Source organism: Seriola dumerili, unplaced genomic scaffold (genome assembly GCF_002260705.1).
Source record: "Seriola dumerili isolate Sdu_G_001 unplaced genomic scaffold, Sdu_1.0 BDQW01000003.1, whole genome shotgun sequence".
In the NCBI taxonomy this organism is placed as follows: domain Eukaryota; kingdom Metazoa; phylum Chordata; class Actinopteri; order Carangiformes; family Carangidae; genus Seriola; species Seriola dumerili.
Genome location: NW_019174258.1, coordinates 9,122,156 through 9,139,911, shown reverse-complemented (window position 1 = coordinate 9,139,911; position 17,756 = coordinate 9,122,156). Strand labels below are relative to the sequence as shown.

The 17,756-nt window shown below is 38.7% G+C and overlaps 1 protein-coding gene across 3 annotated transcripts; it reads right to left on the bottom strand.

Annotated features, from left to right (window-relative positions):
- Positions 1 to 616: 616 nt before the first annotated feature.
- aktip (AKT interacting protein) lies at positions 617 to 7,510 on the bottom strand. 3 transcript variants are annotated; one of them, XM_022746194.1, is made up of 10 exons: positions 7,370 to 7,510; positions 6,506 to 6,631; positions 5,148 to 5,359; positions 4,823 to 4,887; positions 4,521 to 4,621; positions 4,030 to 4,118; positions 3,596 to 3,694; positions 2,573 to 2,680; positions 2,342 to 2,402; positions 617 to 2,150 (listed from the first exon to the last, which is right to left on the bottom strand). In XM_022746194.1, exons 2-10 carry the CDS (start codon positions 6,551 to 6,553, stop codon positions 2,043 to 2,045), a joined length of 891 nt encoding a protein of 296 aa, XP_022601915.1. In that variant the 5' UTR covers positions 6,554 to 6,631; positions 7,370 to 7,510; the 3' UTR covers positions 617 to 2,042. The 3 variants fall into 3 exon arrangements, with proteins under 3 accessions (XP_022601915.1, XP_022601931.1, XP_022601922.1); XM_022746210.1 differs by having other exon boundaries at positions 5,148 to 5,356; XM_022746201.1 differs by having other exon boundaries at positions 6,506 to 6,628.
- Positions 7,511 to 17,756: the final 10,246 nt, after the last annotated feature.

Genomic DNA, 17,756 nt, shown 5'->3' with positions numbered 1-17,756 from the left:
ATTTGGCAGATGCTTTTATCCAAAATGATTTACAAGTGAGGGACAACAATAAAGCCTCAGTGCAGTAAGAAACTTTGGTGTAAGTACTAAGTACTACATCTATTCAATAAGTGTATAATAAAACTATAATGTCCCCATTATGTCATTGACCCTCACCCTAGGTACCATGCAAGGACTCTTCAGGGTATGTCCCTCTATTCGCAATTAATTTATATTCCTATAATAGAAAATAAGCCAGTGATTGAGATGTAATATCTTTCTGTGATGTTGTCTGTGTAGGATAATATGGAACCTAAGTGAGCATAACTATTGGCTACCAGCATACACTTTCTTTGAGTGACACTTCATTGCCACCTACAGGTCTAACTTGACAGTAATTAAAAGCAGATTTGAATCAACTGCTCAAGAGTGTGGACATCACACTTGTGGACACTTGTTGGCAGAGCAATCATTAAAAAGATATTCAAAAACAGACATGAAAATTTACACCAAGTCCACTATTTTTCTGAAAGGCCTTTACATAATATGGTGCTTTGCTTCATGGATTACTGGTGTTTCAAATCAGTAAAACCATTTATGGCAAACCAAGTTCAAAAACAAGAATACAATGTATAGCTTGACTTTTATCATTTTATTGATTTCAGAGAAAAGCATTTATATCTCATCATCTATGCAGCAATTTCTTTCACAAACCAGAGCAGGAATGGTTCCATATCGAACACATAAAAACTCATGTTTGAAGATGCAGACAGCCCAAATGGCAGTGTGTGAAGTACAATGAGATTTTATTACATCCCTGCCTTTCACAGCAGCTATAAATAGATCTAATAGGTTTCAGCACCATATCAGCCATTATAATATAGAGGTTATAAGTTGAGGTTCCCACACCTTTTAAAAATGTCACACTTCTCCCTCATCCTTGCTGTAATGATATTGAAAGTAGCTGGGCAATATTACTATCAATTAATCCAGAGCCCACTACAGGTCAAGATGTTGCACATAAAGTGACTTTGGTCTGGTACAACAGAACAGGGGCATTCTTGTAGCTGAATTAATCTCCATTTTGTGCTGCTCAGAAACTAGTTAATAACTAAAGCTTATGAAAATACATGATTTTTTTTAGCCCTATTTAGGAATCCTGCAGTAACTTCTTTGACTTGCGAAGTAAAGATTTGTAAGGGTGCTTAAATAACATTTGGAAAGAAAGTAAACCTAAACATTCACTTAGAAAATCCAAGCAGTGATGTAGACATGTCTTCTAAAGCCAAACCTTAGCACAGCATCCATTATTTACACATCAAACCTTTAATAACCAATAGCCAAAGGTACATAAAACATTCAAATGATTTAAAATCGGACATTAAAATAAATGAACTTATTTAGCATCTCATTTAAAACTGTACTTGCCTGCTCTGCTTTATATATATATATATATATATTAGGAACTATGTAAGACAATAGAAGACTGACAGTAGAATTAAAAAGAAATCAATGTCCAATAAGAAACAAATATAAAACAAATCATGTCAGCCTAATTGGGTGTTGGGAGGGGTGGTAATTAGGATGTTTCATTCACACAGCTGTGACTGACAATATTTCAAGTCTGACAAACAGTCCTGAGCCAGTTTCAGCAAGTGGTACGGATCATGTAGTTCCACTATACTCACCGTATGAAGGCAAATTGCTTTGCTCATACTTTTCAGCTCCTTTTGGGAGAGTATGCTATCATCTAGCCCAACATGTGAATGGATCCGAAAATCTAAATGAGAAAGCTCTTTGATTGCATCACAGCCTAAATGATATTGCCGAGACAACCATTTGTCATTTTCGATTTACATGATACAAACTTTGTTTCTTATTCTAAAGCTGTTTGAGGAGATGCCTACAAAGCTTTTAAAGCCGAGCAATAACGTGGAGATTTAATATTAAGTTCTCCCAACTGTTTCAAGGATCCAGTTCACATAAACAGCTGAGGCCTGCCAGCGGCATGGCATCCAATGCTTGTGCCTCCCTCTAGTGGTCACTGCCGCAACAGTGCAGGTTCAGCTCTGGGGAGGACTGTCATCTTTGCTGAAGGGCTGTGTCGATCCAGGCTTTACCCAAGACAGCCCTGACACCTGCATTCCCTTGTGGTGATCATCAGGCCTTCTCTAGGGCAACAAAGCAAGTTAGCAGTTACATAAGAGGAAGAGGTCAAACAATCAAGGTACTCATAACTCGTGCTACCTTAACCAAGCCCTTTGGGTTTTAATCTGGGAGGAGAACTGCAGTAGACTAAACTATACTGCTCATTTACAGTCTGAGTACAATACAGTAAACTTTTGTGGTTTGTAAAACTTACTTTGTATGTGAACATCCGTTCTTTTGCTTCCTCATGAACAGCTGGGTTCCATGGAGAAAAACTGCAACCAATAGATAAGAGTGGCAAAGTGAGTGTCAAAGACATTATCAACTTTTTACCCTTCAGAGTTTCATCACACATACATATGGATGTACACACAGAATTACAAGGTGTGTTTTCTTTTTAGTGGTGAGGTTTGTGGAATGTTAAAAATGGAGACAGGTTACCAACCTTATTGCGTATGGATCATCTATCTTGGGCTGGTCAAAAAGATGACTGTTGCATAGTTTCACACTGTCCACCACTTTGCTTTTGAACAACTGCACATCCTTTTCATATCTGAAAGGAATAATAGTAAATAGTAATGTTTCTATGGCAAACCAATAACTAAAAGAATTGTTCTTTTTTCCATTGAACTTTTCTCTCCTTTACTAAAATCATGTCCAACTGCGTAATGAATTAATAATAGGCCTTTTTCACAGCTTTCACATCAGACACATTAACCTGTAGCAAAAAAAGCACAGGCACAATTGATAACATTAATAATGGCTGAATTCAAATTTCTAGGGCCGGTTCTCATGTCCTATTGTTGTGTATGGTGGCTCATGGATACTTTAAAATGGAGACAAGAGATCATTAGTGGTATTAGCTACACCTGTGCAGTTCCTGTTACAAGTCAAAACGCCTGCTTTAGGAAGCCATATTTCAAAGAAATACTCCATGTTCTAATTTACAATTTGTTCAACATTATACAGTAAGTGTTGGCCATTTGTAACATACTTTCCAGAAGCTGATTTCACACTATTTTTTTCTCCCCACTCAGTCACATCAGTGGATAAAAGACCAAGTTATTAGGTCTTGATTTGCTTTTTGATCTCTTTAGCTTTAAAAATATATACAAATATATAGTAATGGACAAAGATAAAATGAACTACTGGCCTGTATAATCAAATGGCATTCATGTTAATATAAGTTTGTGTGCAGACTGTAAAAAAAATACATATATTTTTTTTTTTCTCCAAAATTCAGAAAATAAAATGCAAATTTTGAAAATTGTGAACATTTTCAGTCTTGTTTTCTGGCAATATTACAGAACCTTATAGANTCAGACTGTAAAAAAAATACATATATTTTTTTTTTTCCAAAATTCAGAAAATAAAATGTTCAGTCTTGTTTTCTGGCAATATTACAGAACCTTATAGAGTACTCTTACATTAGGATAAAAACAATGAAAAAGGATGATAAGACACTTACAGCACAGCAGCCTCTGGGTTGAGTGGTTCTGTGGTATTGATCTTGTAGAAAATTGTTCGTGCATACATCAGGACTTGCCAGATGTGGTTGTGATTTCGTCTAAATGAACACAACATAGGGGATTGGCAATATTATTAAACCTTTTTGCCAGGAACATGGTGTGTTTCTTGAGCACTACTTAAAAGATCAGGTGTAAATACGGTGTCACCAATTTAATACACAGAAACTGAATATTTTTTCATTGTTCTTGAAAATAGTCTTTCAGACAAATGTCCAGCTAAGTAAACAGTCCGTGGGGAAACAACCAGGCAGGACTTGCTCAGGGTGCATAAAATTAATAATTTAGTTTTCACTTTGCATTTTTTGCAACTGAAAACCACACTTTGAAGAAAATGGAAGAGTAAATTCCACAAGCATTAAAGCAGAGAACAGACCTCCATTTCGTGAAAGCTCTTCTGACATCAAGCTCTCCAGACACAGGGTCAACAAGAGGATGGAAGACTGGGATGTCAAATACTAATTTCTGAAATGAAGCACGAGAAAGAAATGTTTGAAAGTTTTCCTACTTTTTTCCTCAACAGTATTTTATAACTTATCTATAACACAAAGTTTAGTTTCCATTATCACAGTTTGAATTACACTTGTAGAAGTGTTTTACTCTGATCTTGAAAAACTGAGTTTCACAGTTTAGAATATGACTACGAACACATTTCCCTACATGACAGTTCCAGACATTTTAAAATATGCATAATTTTTCTAGACATTTGCAGACTTGTAAAAAAAAAAAGGAATAATTTCAAGGTCTTTTTATGTTGCCAATGACCGTACAAACCCCTGACCATAAACAAGAGACACTGCATGATTGGGTGACAGAAGAGCTACTAAATAAACAGTCCAATAATCATTTCAAAATTACAATACTCACAGGACACTCTCCATCCGGATAGTTATCTGGAATATACACAGTGAATTTGAAGACTCCATCCTGGTACAAGCCATGTCTGATGAATATGACCCCAAACCACACTAAACAGAGGGACACATGATATTTCAGAATCTTTACTTGCTTGCAAAATTATTTTTTATATAAAGCATTTCATTAAATGTTGCGCTTTACAAAATGTTCAAATCTTAGATAAAATTCTTCACATTTAAACATTTCAATAGTAGGCATTTGATTAATGCAAATGTAAAACATTAACTGCTTGTACATGAGAGGGTCCTTACTTAGTGCCGACTTGTAGGATGGTTGGAGATAAATTCCCGGGAGTTTCTGCTTAATCACTAGTGTGCTGCAGGTCACATGGCAATATGTTACATCAATACAAAAAGGGAGGAAAACATATATGCAGCATGTTTTATTCTTGGATAAATTAAAGTAAAGGGATATTTTAATTTACCCAATCTGATACCAACTGTGCATATTGGTTTTACAGGAAAATGCTATAAACATATTTTTAAAAGTATAAACATATAACACAACATGACAAATGCCAGGGGAATAAAACCAAACCAACTGGACTTTGATTTCTCATACTGGACCAGTACTTACAACTCAGCCAGCAAAGAGTACTCCAGGTAAAACGGGCCATAGGAGGCATGTGTGCCATTGGCTGACTGGGCTGGAGTCCCCAGTGACACAGGCTTGGTAATGGGGGCTGCATTCTTAGGAATGGGCGGAAGCTGCTTTTTGCCAAAGGACAGCCGGGCTGGGCTGGCTCTCTGCTCGCCGTGCCCGCTCTGTTCCTCGTTGTCAGGTCTCTGCTGTTTTGTATGAGAAATATAACAGAAATCTCACACATCAGCTGTAAATATTTCAAGCTATGTGAAAAAGCAGACAGAAAGAAGGTCTTGACAGTCATATTAGAGAGAGGGCTACTGTTTATGAGCCTTTAGGCACACTAGAGGAGAGCAATTGGCCAAGGTAGTGATCATGTGCCATGACCAACCTCTCAGGTCGCACTGCCGTTCTGGTTTGCAGTAATCCTGCCATCAGGAAGCAGTGTCTAGACAATAGCATGCTCCCTCAAGTACAGTTACCATTTTATCTTACTGATGCTGCTGAGAATGATGAGAATAGTTGTAGTACACTGTCACTGTACACATTGAGCACACGGCAGGATGATGCCAGGAATGTGTCAGGAAACCACAACGAATGCTGTTGATGACTTCTACAAGTATGCCAGGAATGCTAGCAGTGAATAGTGCGTTAATACAACAGACCTAGCCTGTACATTCACTGAAGTCAGACTTGACTACAGAATGTTTTCAAAATGTTTCTATTTTGAAATATTATAATATAAACAATTCCAGTTAGAGAATTCAAGGAAAATGTGTACAAATACAAAGTTGTGATTAATGAGCACAGACAAATCAATCTTCATTTTTACAGACTGACCCGATTCTTTGGCAGAGAAAATTACAACTCTGTGGTATAAGTCACACAACTTCCCTGGTATTTCAGCAAACATACAACATTACACATAATGCTACAAGACCATTGAAGAATCCTTACTTCTGCTAATAAAGTCAGCCCACATATGGTCTTCCCTAACCCTGACCATACTACTTAACAACTGTTTAAATTTGGTGGACAATTAAAAACACAGTGAGCACAACTGTCTTTTTTTTTTTTTTTTTTTTAAATGAAGCTAAATGTTTATGGCATGTCATATACATGTTAAGCCCCAATATTGGACAGTAAGAACTTCAAAAGGATCTCATGTTCAGTGCTATAAAGCACATGACTGCCATGTGCATTAGATTTCAGAGAAAGTCTTCCACAGACCTAGATGTATTTGTGCACAATCTCAAGGTTGATATCATATGCTCTCCCACCCAGGGCTTAATGGATGCTGACTAACTTTTCAGTTCTACTGTAGCCAGCACGTTGCAATTCAATGTGTTTACCTTACGACTTGTATTGGCAGACATGCTCCAGAAGGGGTTTAAGTTCATTACTCATTCAGAGGTTCAGATGGGTGTTCCTCTTTTCTATGAAGGTCCCACGACAACTGCTGTCCAGGCCATCCGCTGCTATGATAGAAAGAACACACGTGAAACAAATGAGCGTTCATACTAACAACTTGTAAGCATACGTACAATCAAGCACCCAATGATGGGCTAATGCCATCTAGCCAACACTAGACTATAGCTATTTATCGTTGCAATTTCAAAGTCTTCATCAAAATATCTTAATATTAAGCTGACAGAGAACAAGGCGTGAAAAGTTAACAGCTAGTTAGTTTCCAAAATTATCTATAACGAGGGAGCATTTTGGGTAGTTTAGCTTCATGCTAACTTAGCCTTTTAATTAAATATGCTAACGTTAGCTGTTGTGTTGTTGTCGTCACTCAAAAAGTCTATTGTCTAGCCGATGCGGGGTGTTGCAAGGTGATAGTAGGGTCCTGTGTTTTCATTTCAGAAAAATTAGCTCCTAGTGTCGTGGTATTTCTGGCAAGATATCGAGTTATCGTGTCATTCGCCAAAGCCCTTGGTTACAGTGCTAACTTAGCAAACGTTATGGACCTACGTTAAGTAGTTAAAACCGATGTAATTTTAGCTGGCTGTTGGAAATATGACCATATAATCTCTCGAGGCGTAAGAATAGTTACTATTAATGTTCACACACTGACGCTGTGTCACCTGCTTCTTTTACTCAATATATGACATCTATAGCATTAGCTTAAGAAGCTACCTTTGGTGTTGCTAACAACATGATTATCCCTTTAATTTTAGCGTTCGCACGTAAGCAAGCTTAGTGGTGTGACTCACCGTATTTGATAGAGTTCTTATAAATGTCCCTTTAACAGAGGTGTTAACGTGTGTCCCGTTTTAATTTTTAGGGAAACTGGTCTCTGCTGCTCGCCATTCCTTTGGGTGTCATCCCGGCTAACTAGCTAACGTTGGCTAGCTAAATAATTTGACAGACACAGAAACCGGAGTTCAATCTAACATAATGAGGGGCGTTTCAATGTATGAGTACGAATTCTCATTGGTCGAACGATAAACCTCCTCGCAGTTGATTTGCTGGTGCTTCCGTCACGTAAAAGAGAAAGTGTACTGAGAAAAAAAGTAGCTGAGGGAATTGTACTTTGCTGTCAAACAAAGTTAAGTAGAGCGGCCCTGTCGCTGTTTCACGAATAAAATAAGAGTTTTATTAACAGGGCCCTATCCTATCCCTGATTTTACAAGAAATGGCTCATTTCCATGAAGTTATTCATTGGGACACTTAATAAGTGAGCGAACCAGCATGCAAAATATAAGTGCCTTGGAACAGGCTAATTGAAATGGAGTGCGCATATTACTATTACATTGATCACACCTGTGTGTTTCCTACTATGGCATGTTAAAGGTGTATGCTGTGAAGAGGGATTATTATTGACGATCGTCCTGTCATCTATCAAGTTGTTGCCTAATTTAAAGTCTGTGTATCTGACCCTAACCCTAACCCTGTTTGAAACTAATAAATTGTCAAAAAAATTTATTAACCCATTCCTTTTAAAACCTTCTCTGATATGGTGAATATATAATGTTTGAAATATCTCACCTTTTATCACCTGTAAAGGTTGAATAAACGTTATTAAACACACTTAATGTTAAACCTGTGGGGCCAAAGGATCTAATGTTAACCTTCTTGTGTAGAAAGTTTAGGAGCTAGATTTGTTTTTAAATACTCTTTAAAATATCTCTAATATCCTGAATCTCAGTTTTTATAAAAAAAAAAAGAAGAAGAATTAAGAATAATTTTTAGTAGTGATTTCATTGTAAAATAATAATATAGCAGTTTTCTTAGTGATTGTATGGTCTTCCAAAGGTTAAAAATATCTTTCTTATAGGCCTAGTTAAGATGGACTGTAAAAGCACACTATCTGGTTAACTCTTTTCATCCTATATTATCTGTTAAGTTTTGAGACAGGTTAACAGAGACCCCTATAAGTATTTGAAGGCACTTTTTATAATCATGATACGCACTTTTCCGTTGCCTTCATTTCAATGTTTCGGTGTACTGCACAGCAAAAGTCCCTTGAGGGTAAGGCTCATCCAAGCCATCTGTGTCACACATTTCTTTAGTTTTGACCACGCTTCATTGGCAGTTCATTCTGTTTGATTGATTGATTTCCAAACAATTACACCTAATTATTTTTCTGGGTGAGAAAAAAAAAACTCATTTAATGCATCAGTGATTGCATTAATTGGGAGAAATGACTTTGTCCAAGTTTCAGAGTAAATACAAATTATTGACTCCATTATTGTTATCTGATTGTATATTGTCCCAAGTACACTTCACTGACAAAGGTAATTAGTGTCCTGCTTCTTTATTGGGGCAGCCAACAACGCAAGGTCATCATCATTCTTTTGACTCATACAAATCAAAGACCACCTCAAAACAAATAAGTTTATGCCTGCTTTACCTTCATCGACATTGAGATAAACTGTCTGACACAAACAAGGGTGCAAATATCCACACCACTGCTTTCATAATGAGTTTTTTGTCTTTGCCATTGATTCTTTATCTAGTCAACTATTGTGACCTTGTTTGGTCAAACAAATATACTAATGAATGTAATTAAAGTGGGGAGATTGGATTAACTAATTGAATATGTGACCGTTGGAGCTGGATTTTCCTTTTAAATTTTAAATTTTAAAAGCGAAATTTTATATCAAGTAATTTGATGTTTTGGAGGGAGTCAAAGAACATTCTGTATCTAAGCCTGATATGTATATATGATTAGTAAAAATGAATGAAATCCATCTGTGCTGACAAGTGCTGAGACAGATTTCCCAGTGACCGTAGTGAAGCTGTGAGTCATGCTACAGCAACTCCAGTGCACACATTAGAGCATCATATCAGCATCAGATCCTTTTTTTATTTTTGCCATGTAGATTAATGATGTAATGATATATTTTATTGTCTGATTGTTCCTCTCTGAAAGATTCATATCTTGTGGTTTCAGCAGCATTGTACAGCTGCACACATTTGGCTGGCACCAGAATTCAAATTGAAGATGAAATATGTCCCCTTCTGTCAGTCCATTCCTTCAGAGAATTTTAGGCGCACAGATACAGATCTACAATTTGGTTAAAATGACAGTTAAGCATTACAATTGGCAGCCCCTGGTGAAACCTGTCTTGACAGCACAGACATAAAAAAGTGAAAACAGATGACTCCATGTCCAGATAATATATAATAACAATGTTAGTTTGAATAAAGAAAGCCAACTCTAGATTCAAATGTAATATTCATTTTAGAAATATGAACAACTAGGGAGTAAAGGTTAAAAAAACATCAGGCAAATCTTTCATATAGCAATAGTCTTTCCTTATCCCTGAGGCGATGGCCTGGCCAAAACCTCAATGCAGCAATTATTTGCTGTAATGACTGCAGTTCAAATAAGCCTGGAGATTTTATTAAACCAAATGAGAGAATCATCTGTGTATTATCACCTTGTGATTGACAGTGACAAGTGTTGGGCAGGCTCGGATGTGAGCATGATGAAGAAGCTCTCTGCAAAGCTCTCGATAATGTTACCCCTGATAAAGTTGCCTGGAAAACCTCAGCCAACAAATGGAGAGGGAAAGCTCCACGCATATTAATTCCAATTGTCAGATCCCTCCAGTGGGGGAGCCGGGGGGGTAATCTGGCAAGCAGCCCCGGCTGCCCCTCTATTCACTGACTGGCATTTTACACAACTAATGAAAAAGAAATCCATTGTGCTGATCATATGCATGGATTTCATTCTATAATAATGATGAAATAGAAATATTCATAATAAAAGTAAAGGTCACTCATTGCTGCCGCTAAGCTTCCTAAGCTGCAACCTTTGCAAGAGCAGTTGTCAGGTTCCAGCGATAAAATAGGAAAAAGCAAGAGGCGTCAAGTTTTAACCCTGCAAAGGCCAAGAGGTGAGACACTGCAATCAATCTACTACTATGTACTGTAGCTCGTTGGTCATTTGTTCATCTCTCTCTTACACCAAACAGTACAGACGTCTGTTCAAAGATGGATCCAGCAGAACAGTCTCCTCCAGTGTCCAACAGACAGGTTAAAGGTCAGTCACATAGTCGTGATTTACATAGTCTCCTGTGTGACTCACAGTATCAAAGCTAGTGTATACATTCTTCAGGGATTTGTCGAGTCTAGTTAATAACACACAGGGAAATATGAACATCCGCCTCTCCTCTCTTCAGCACTCGCATCCTGCCTCTGTATGTAGGTCACCTGGGCTTCTTCAGGCATATGAGCAGTGGAGTGCAAGGGTGGAGAGGGGTATGTCTCACCTCTGAAGGACATTCACAGCATTATTATTGCCCACCGCGACTTCCGCACTGAGCCCCCATCTTCATATGCATCATACATTGACATTTATTAGTGCCATGCACTAAGTACAGGCCATGTTATTGAATTTGAATATCAGCTCCTAGCCACATTCGCAGGCCCTGGAAATATATTATATTAAGATGAAGCAATCTCATTTAATAACACCCAAACTAATAAAGGGAGAGCAGATTGGAAATTAAATTTATGAATATTGCTTGGCAGCAGGAGTGATCCAAAAAAGCTCAGCTTGGTCTGTCATATGCAGATATTTCTCTTGCTGTAAGCTCAGGTGTTTCAGGAGAATTTCCGACCGTCTTCCCATGTGTATCGTGTTGAAAAGGCAGCAGGTATGTTTCAGTCCTCTTGTGTTTGTCCTTGTTCAAAAGTAGAAAGCCATACTGTTGGCTACTTCTGGACAGTATTTTGATGAAATAAAACAGCAACAATGTGATTGTCATTCTCCACGTGACAACACATCACAAGCATAATGGTCCCAAAGCAGCATGGGGCTGTGATGATTAACAGTGCAACTTTTTGATGCTCCTATTGTAGTGAATGTGTGAGTTCAGCCTTCGCTTAGCATTAAGCGTAAAGCTGCTCACTTTTGGATATGGTCATTTATCTTCTTGGTAAACTGAAGGTGGACATCCTGTGGATATAGTAAGAAAGCCCCAGTACCACAAAAGTTATTTTAAGTCAGTGACAAAATGTAAAAAATGTACATGGTCAGAAATTTGAAAAGCCTTTTTTCCCCTTTTTTTCCCTAAAATCTTGAAACACTGGCTCTCTGAAGTGGCATTCATCCAACAGTAGTCATATCAGTCTCCACCAGAGCATAGCAGCTCAAATTATGGAATGCCACTTCTTCACTTTATTGACTCGGCTTCACACAAGCCCGTAATTTTCCCTCTTGTGTCGTTGATGGACAACATTCTGTCGGTCAGTGTTTCACTGTTGAGTGTGTGTGTGTGTTTGTGTGTGTACAGCAGCTTTTTGCCAAGACATCCGACGGGCCCGGTCCATCTGTGTGTAAATGTTGACTCCCGGTGGAGCTGTGACTGTCACTCATTGCCCAGCCAGCCAGTGCCAGGCATTGATCGCTACATATATCTTGCTCTGTACTTCCCAAACCTTCATCAACAGATGTGGCTGCAGAATTGATTAGCAGCAAGTCAATGACCAAATCTCTTTGGAAACATTTTTATTTATGTGTGTGTTTATGTGGATAGCTTAGAGGGCCATTAGCAGGATTACCTTTGAGGCTTGGCTGAACAACAGATGTTCAAGGACGACTCAATCAATTTGACTTACAAGAGGCTGCAGTTGCAGGAAACAAGTGATAAGTCTGTGGAGGAAGGGGGGTGGTTAAATAAAACGGCTTAGTCTGGTAATACACAGGTACAGCAGAATTAGACTTACAGTAGGTCCATTATTTAGAGTGAGATCATTGACTAGAACACAGTTAATGAATTGAAGTCCTGACGTTTACAAAATGATCTTAAGATAAGATTTGATGGTGCTGTGTTAACAGCTTTAGGCCCATTAATACTTAAACTCGCCCTGTATTTGTTATATAAAAATACAGGGCATAGTTTTTATTAAAGTAAACACATTCTGAAGAACTACTTATGTTCATATGAATGAGCTGGGTCTAAAATCTGTGGCCATTTAGCTGAGTCACACACAAACAAACTTATTTGGCCATTTAATAGAACAACTATATATACAGTGCAAAATGTATTTATTAAATAGGTTTCAGCCCTGCAGAATTGCATGGGTATAAGTAAAACATTTTCAATATAAGCAGCGCCAGTTTGCAGAAAGACCCATTTTAATTTGTGCAGAGTAGTGCATTCAATTATACAAGCATATATATTGAATTCAAATTAATGTTTGATATGGATATTTTTTATTATATTTAAATAATCTCAATTCAGCACAAAATGTATTATTTCTCAGAGAAGATCATGTTCTTTCATTCTTTTCAATTTCCTCTCATGAACCAAATAGTGAATAAATGTGTTGCAGAGACTCACGATCTGCCTTTGAAGTCCATGCTTATGCTTCCTTATCTGCAAACTTATTAAAATTAAGTCAGAACACAAAATGGTATTTAAAAAGTTTAAGTGAAACAATTTGCATTGGGAGTGTGTGAAAATGCTAATGCATTCTTTCACTAAGCCTCACAATCACTGTCATCCATTTTGAGCGCTGATTGTTTTCCACATGGATGCCTTCATTCATTATTGCAAAATTATAAACATAAAGAATATCTCTGTATTAATATTTCTTCTTTTTGTAAAAGCTCAATCAACCATAATGTCCTAATTTTTTCTCTGTGAACCTCATTTTATATTATCTCACTACTCAAGGAATGGATGTCCCAAAAGGGATTTATTTCATTTATCAGGATTATTGAATTAAATTAAACTAGACACTTACCGCAAGCCGAACAGAGGTACCTTATCCACTTAAAAGGTAGGCCTGCTCTTCACTGCTATTTAGGCAAACACTTTAGGCAGCAAATGCCTTTTGTTGGCTGAGCCTAGGTTACTGCATAATTCATTTGTTCATTAAGGAAAAGCGTTGAAAGTGCTCGAGGTAAGTGGAAAAGGTCATGTATTGAATGGATCTTTAATTAAGCTACTTTACAACCACAGTTACACGACTGATGACATATGCGTCATGTTTGTTTACATGTAGCATTATAAATGTGGAAAGAAAATAAGTAAGGAAGAATTTATGGAAAAGAGGTCGGTGAAGTTGATTTGACCCAATTATAATAACCTCCAAAAGAATTTTAACTATAAAAGATGTTACTGTGTGTGAATATATGTGCATTTGGGATTAGGATAATTTTAGGTGTTATCATTTCTGGATTTTTTTAACATGCACATTTTATATGTCTGTCATAAAAAAAACATTCGTGTCAGAAGAGCAAACCTCTGAAAAACACAAGAGCCTGTCTGCTATTCTTTGGTTCAGCAGCAGATGGCAGGCTGTTTCCACTGATGAACCATCTCCAGACACAAGCACATGCTGAACTTCTGTACCCCGTCGCTGTGATGTTGGCTTCCCAGATCTCCCTGCTCTTGCCTGTGAAATGCATTCCCATTAAAAAGGCATTTTTAAAGCCAACACCAGTGCTATAACAATCATCTCCCTGAAGCCAAGCCTCCACACCCGGGAGCTCAGCACTGCCACACAGGCAGACATGTGGCGGCTGCCACAAACAAAGGCCCCGTACTCTCCACCCCATTCCTCTTCCCTAAGTCTCCACATGGTTACAGGCCGGCCTGCCAGGGGCAATTACACCCACAACCCAGTGTGTGAGGTCCCACAGAGACCCCAATCACCCCTAACAAGATCAAGGCTAACTCCCTATCACATACACAGTATAGAAACACATACACCTGCATATGTGTGTGCAAACAGTCTGTCCCCTCTCTCTTCATCCAACCCCCCCCCCCCCCCCCCCCCGCTCTCACTTGCTCCCACACACACTCTGGCATGCTCTGAAATTATAACACATTTTGAGAGGCTGTGGAAAGTATATAGCTTTTTTAAGAGCAACAAAAATAACAGGGTGACAGTCACGCTGTCAGACATGGTTGTCTCATTTCACTGTATGTCACCAAGTGCAAGAGTTTGTCTTGGTGACACTGCAGCATAAACACATCAACATGTTTCATTGTTGTACATTACAGATATATGAGAAGGTGAAACCAAAAAGGACAGTTACCCGGAGTAGGGCCCAGTTTTAGTCATAGTAGTACTTAAATATATTCCATGTTTCATTTCATAGAGGACCTGATCTGCAAAAATGTTACCATGTTGCCCATCAAGCTCTGGTGCTGCTTCATGTCTTGTAAGAAGTACGAATATTTCTTTAAACCCTGTGCAATCAGGTGATCTGAAGGTGTTGGTGTCATTTTCAAACATGGTAGGTATCTGATTTTGGAAGGACACTCTTCATTTGTTGCATCTGAATGATTCACTGTTGGTAACAAGGGCGTACATTTTACCCTCCTTATCAGGCCCGGCCTATGCAGACAGGCTAGATGGGTGACCGGTGAGAGAAACCGTACTCCTGTACCCTGATACAGCCATCAATACCCATGAGGCCGTGTGTCAGGCAGCAAGCAGCCTGAGCGGAGGTTCACATGCTTCCTATGATACCTCAGTGAGAGCCCATGCTTCATGTCCTCACACCAAGCACTGATGTGGCAGCTTACTAAATAATTTGTGCTTCTTTAACGGGGTCATTGGATAGAGAATCTGGTCCTTGAATAATTAATCAAGACACAGTCTAAGCAGCCGACTTCTGTTTCTTCCTCGTTTGAGCCAGATTGTCTGCCACTGTCCCCCGCATTTATACTGACTTGCTGTCTAATTCAACTGGATTGGAACCTCCATCACACTAACGCTGTAGGCAGACTGGTGTTAGGAGGAGTGTGTCCTGAGCATGACCCACAGGATCTCAAAAAAGAAAACCACACACAGCCGCAGAATCTATTTTCATTTTGTGGATAAAAATAAAACAAAAGCCTATTAGCGCCATGGCTTTGTTTAGCAACATAATTGCTTTTCATTATTCAGTTCACAATTGATACCCACAGTGTAGGTTGAAAGAGGCGCAGTTGTTCGAATGAGACTGGAAATGAGATCTTTATTGATACTGCTGTATCTCAAATCTGATTCTTACAAATGCTGAGTGATAAAATTGGAGCCTGATTTTCTGTCTGTCTCTCTTCAGGCTGTTAGATGGGTTCATGGTAGCCTAGAGGCTGGATGCAGGCTTGTTATTGAGAGATTTCACATTCAGGGCACAAAACTTGCTGCAAAAACTGGGTAAGGCAAAATTAACAAGTTATGCAAATTGTAACTCTAACTGAATAGTTCAACATTTGGGGAAAAAGTTTGCTTGCTTTATGGTGGAGAAATGGAGGAGAAGGTCGATACCCTCTGCTGGCTGTAAATAAAATAGGCTACCATGAGCGGCTGGTTAGCTTAGCTTAGCTTAGCACAAAGACTGGAAACAGTGAAACAGCTAGCCTGTGTTTTTCTTAATGTAACCAAATACAGCAGCTCTGAAGCTCATGAATTAACAAATTATACATATATTGTTTATTTATTCTGTACAAAAATTGTAAAACTATAACTGCCCATTTTACAGTGTGTTCTGTGCTGCAGACTGCAGTATTTCTTGGCTGAGAGCAGTTGCTGGGCAACAAGTGGAGACTCCAGGAAGTTACTTCAGTTACACTCTAACTTTTATACAGCTTAAGGAGGCTATTTGTAAGTTTCCTCTGCCACCGAATGTGACCTCTTGCCAGGAGCAGTGGTGGTGATTGTCGCTTGACAAGAGCTTCAGCCATCATAACGTTTACAAGACAAGATGTTATAATACAACCTCTAAGCAGCTCTACGTTTTCAGGGCAGATTGGAGGATACAGTGAGCCGCTATCAGAAAGTGATGAGACGGGCCGGGGCTAGCTGGTTAGCACGCTAAGTTCAGTAGAAGAATAGACGTGATAGAGGCAAAGGTCAACATTGGCTTTCTTTCCACTACTGGTGACAGTAAAGGAATGAAGTTTGATGCGGAGTTCACAATGTTTCTTCTAGACTGGTAAGTAAACAGCTGTTATTGCTAACGCTGGCTGTGTAGCAATAGCAAAACTTACAAATAGCTCTTTTAAACAAACCAAATATAGCTTGTTAATTAGTGAGCATTAAAGGTGCAGCTAGTTAGTCTGGGGTCAGACTGCTTACTCACATGATCTAATCTCACATGATCCAACAGGGAAGCAGATGTAAACAAAATGGAGATCGGGGGTTAAGTCGAGCTCCTGTAGTCTAAGCCAGGCTTTAGTGTATTTTGTTACCTACAAACTCAGCAAGGCTAGCTAATTCTCCAACTTTCCAGTCTTTATGCTAAGCTAAGTTAACCAGCTTCTGGCTGTGTATTTGCCAGACAGATGTGACAGAGTTATTAACTATTGCTTTAACTACCATTGAGGTTTCTTATGAAATCCATTGATATTTGCAGTTTACAGTACTAGGTGTTTTCTAGGTGTGATTGCTGAAACTGTGTATATCCAGATTGTAATCCTAACTTGGACAAATTTAAAGTATATAAAAAATACATGAAAATTAGACACCTTTATTCAGATTGCCCTACAGTACTTTGAGTGTTGAGTGTGACTGGCCCCAGTGGGAATCACACCTCTAAATCTTGCAGTTTTAGTGGCATGCAAGTAGTATAGTCATTGGGAAATCAGACACCGACAGCCAGAAATGTCAATGAGGTTTAGCTACATTATTTTGGCCCACAGAACCAGGAGTCTGATTCTTGTGTATGCATTCCAGAAATACTTTCCCATCACTGCAAATCCTGCTCACATTTAGCTGTCCTTGTGCTCATCACTGATAGCCTTCCACATATTTAAATCCTCACATTAATTTACTCTCATATTTTGTCCCTCTTCAGTTGTTGCGAAGGAGAACTGGTCTATGAGCAAGGCCAATACTTCAGGATAGTACCCCAGCATGGTTGTCAGGGTCCATGTCCCTTCAGAGCAAGCATGAGGGATAGCGCTATAAGTCTAAGGCACACGGTAAAAAGGACAGTAAGAGATAGAGCGCTTTAAAAAAATACGCCAAGACAGGAAGAATGACACTTAGCCCTTAATCATCTCTGTGTCTGCAGGGATCCCCTGTACTTTTGTGTCTATTGCAGATAATGGTCTTTCCTTACTTGACAGCATGTCTTTGCCGAGCCGGAGCTCTGTAACCAATGCTTAAGTGTATCAGGGTGACAAAGCGTTGCTAGATTCGGCG

Coding starts and splice junctions, on each gene's coding strand:
- aktip (XM_022746194.1), bottom strand. CDS start 6,553: ATGAACTTAAACCCCTTCTGGAGCATGTCTGCCAATACAAGTCGTAAG. Junction 4,622..4,822: donor ATCCTACAAGTCGGCACTAA/GTAAGGACCCTC, acceptor CCCTCTGTTTAG/TGTGGTTTGGGGTCATATTC. Junction 2,681..3,595: donor AACCCAGAGGCTGCTGTGCT/GTAAGTGTCTTA, acceptor TATTCCTTTCAG/ATATGAAAAGGATGTGCAGT.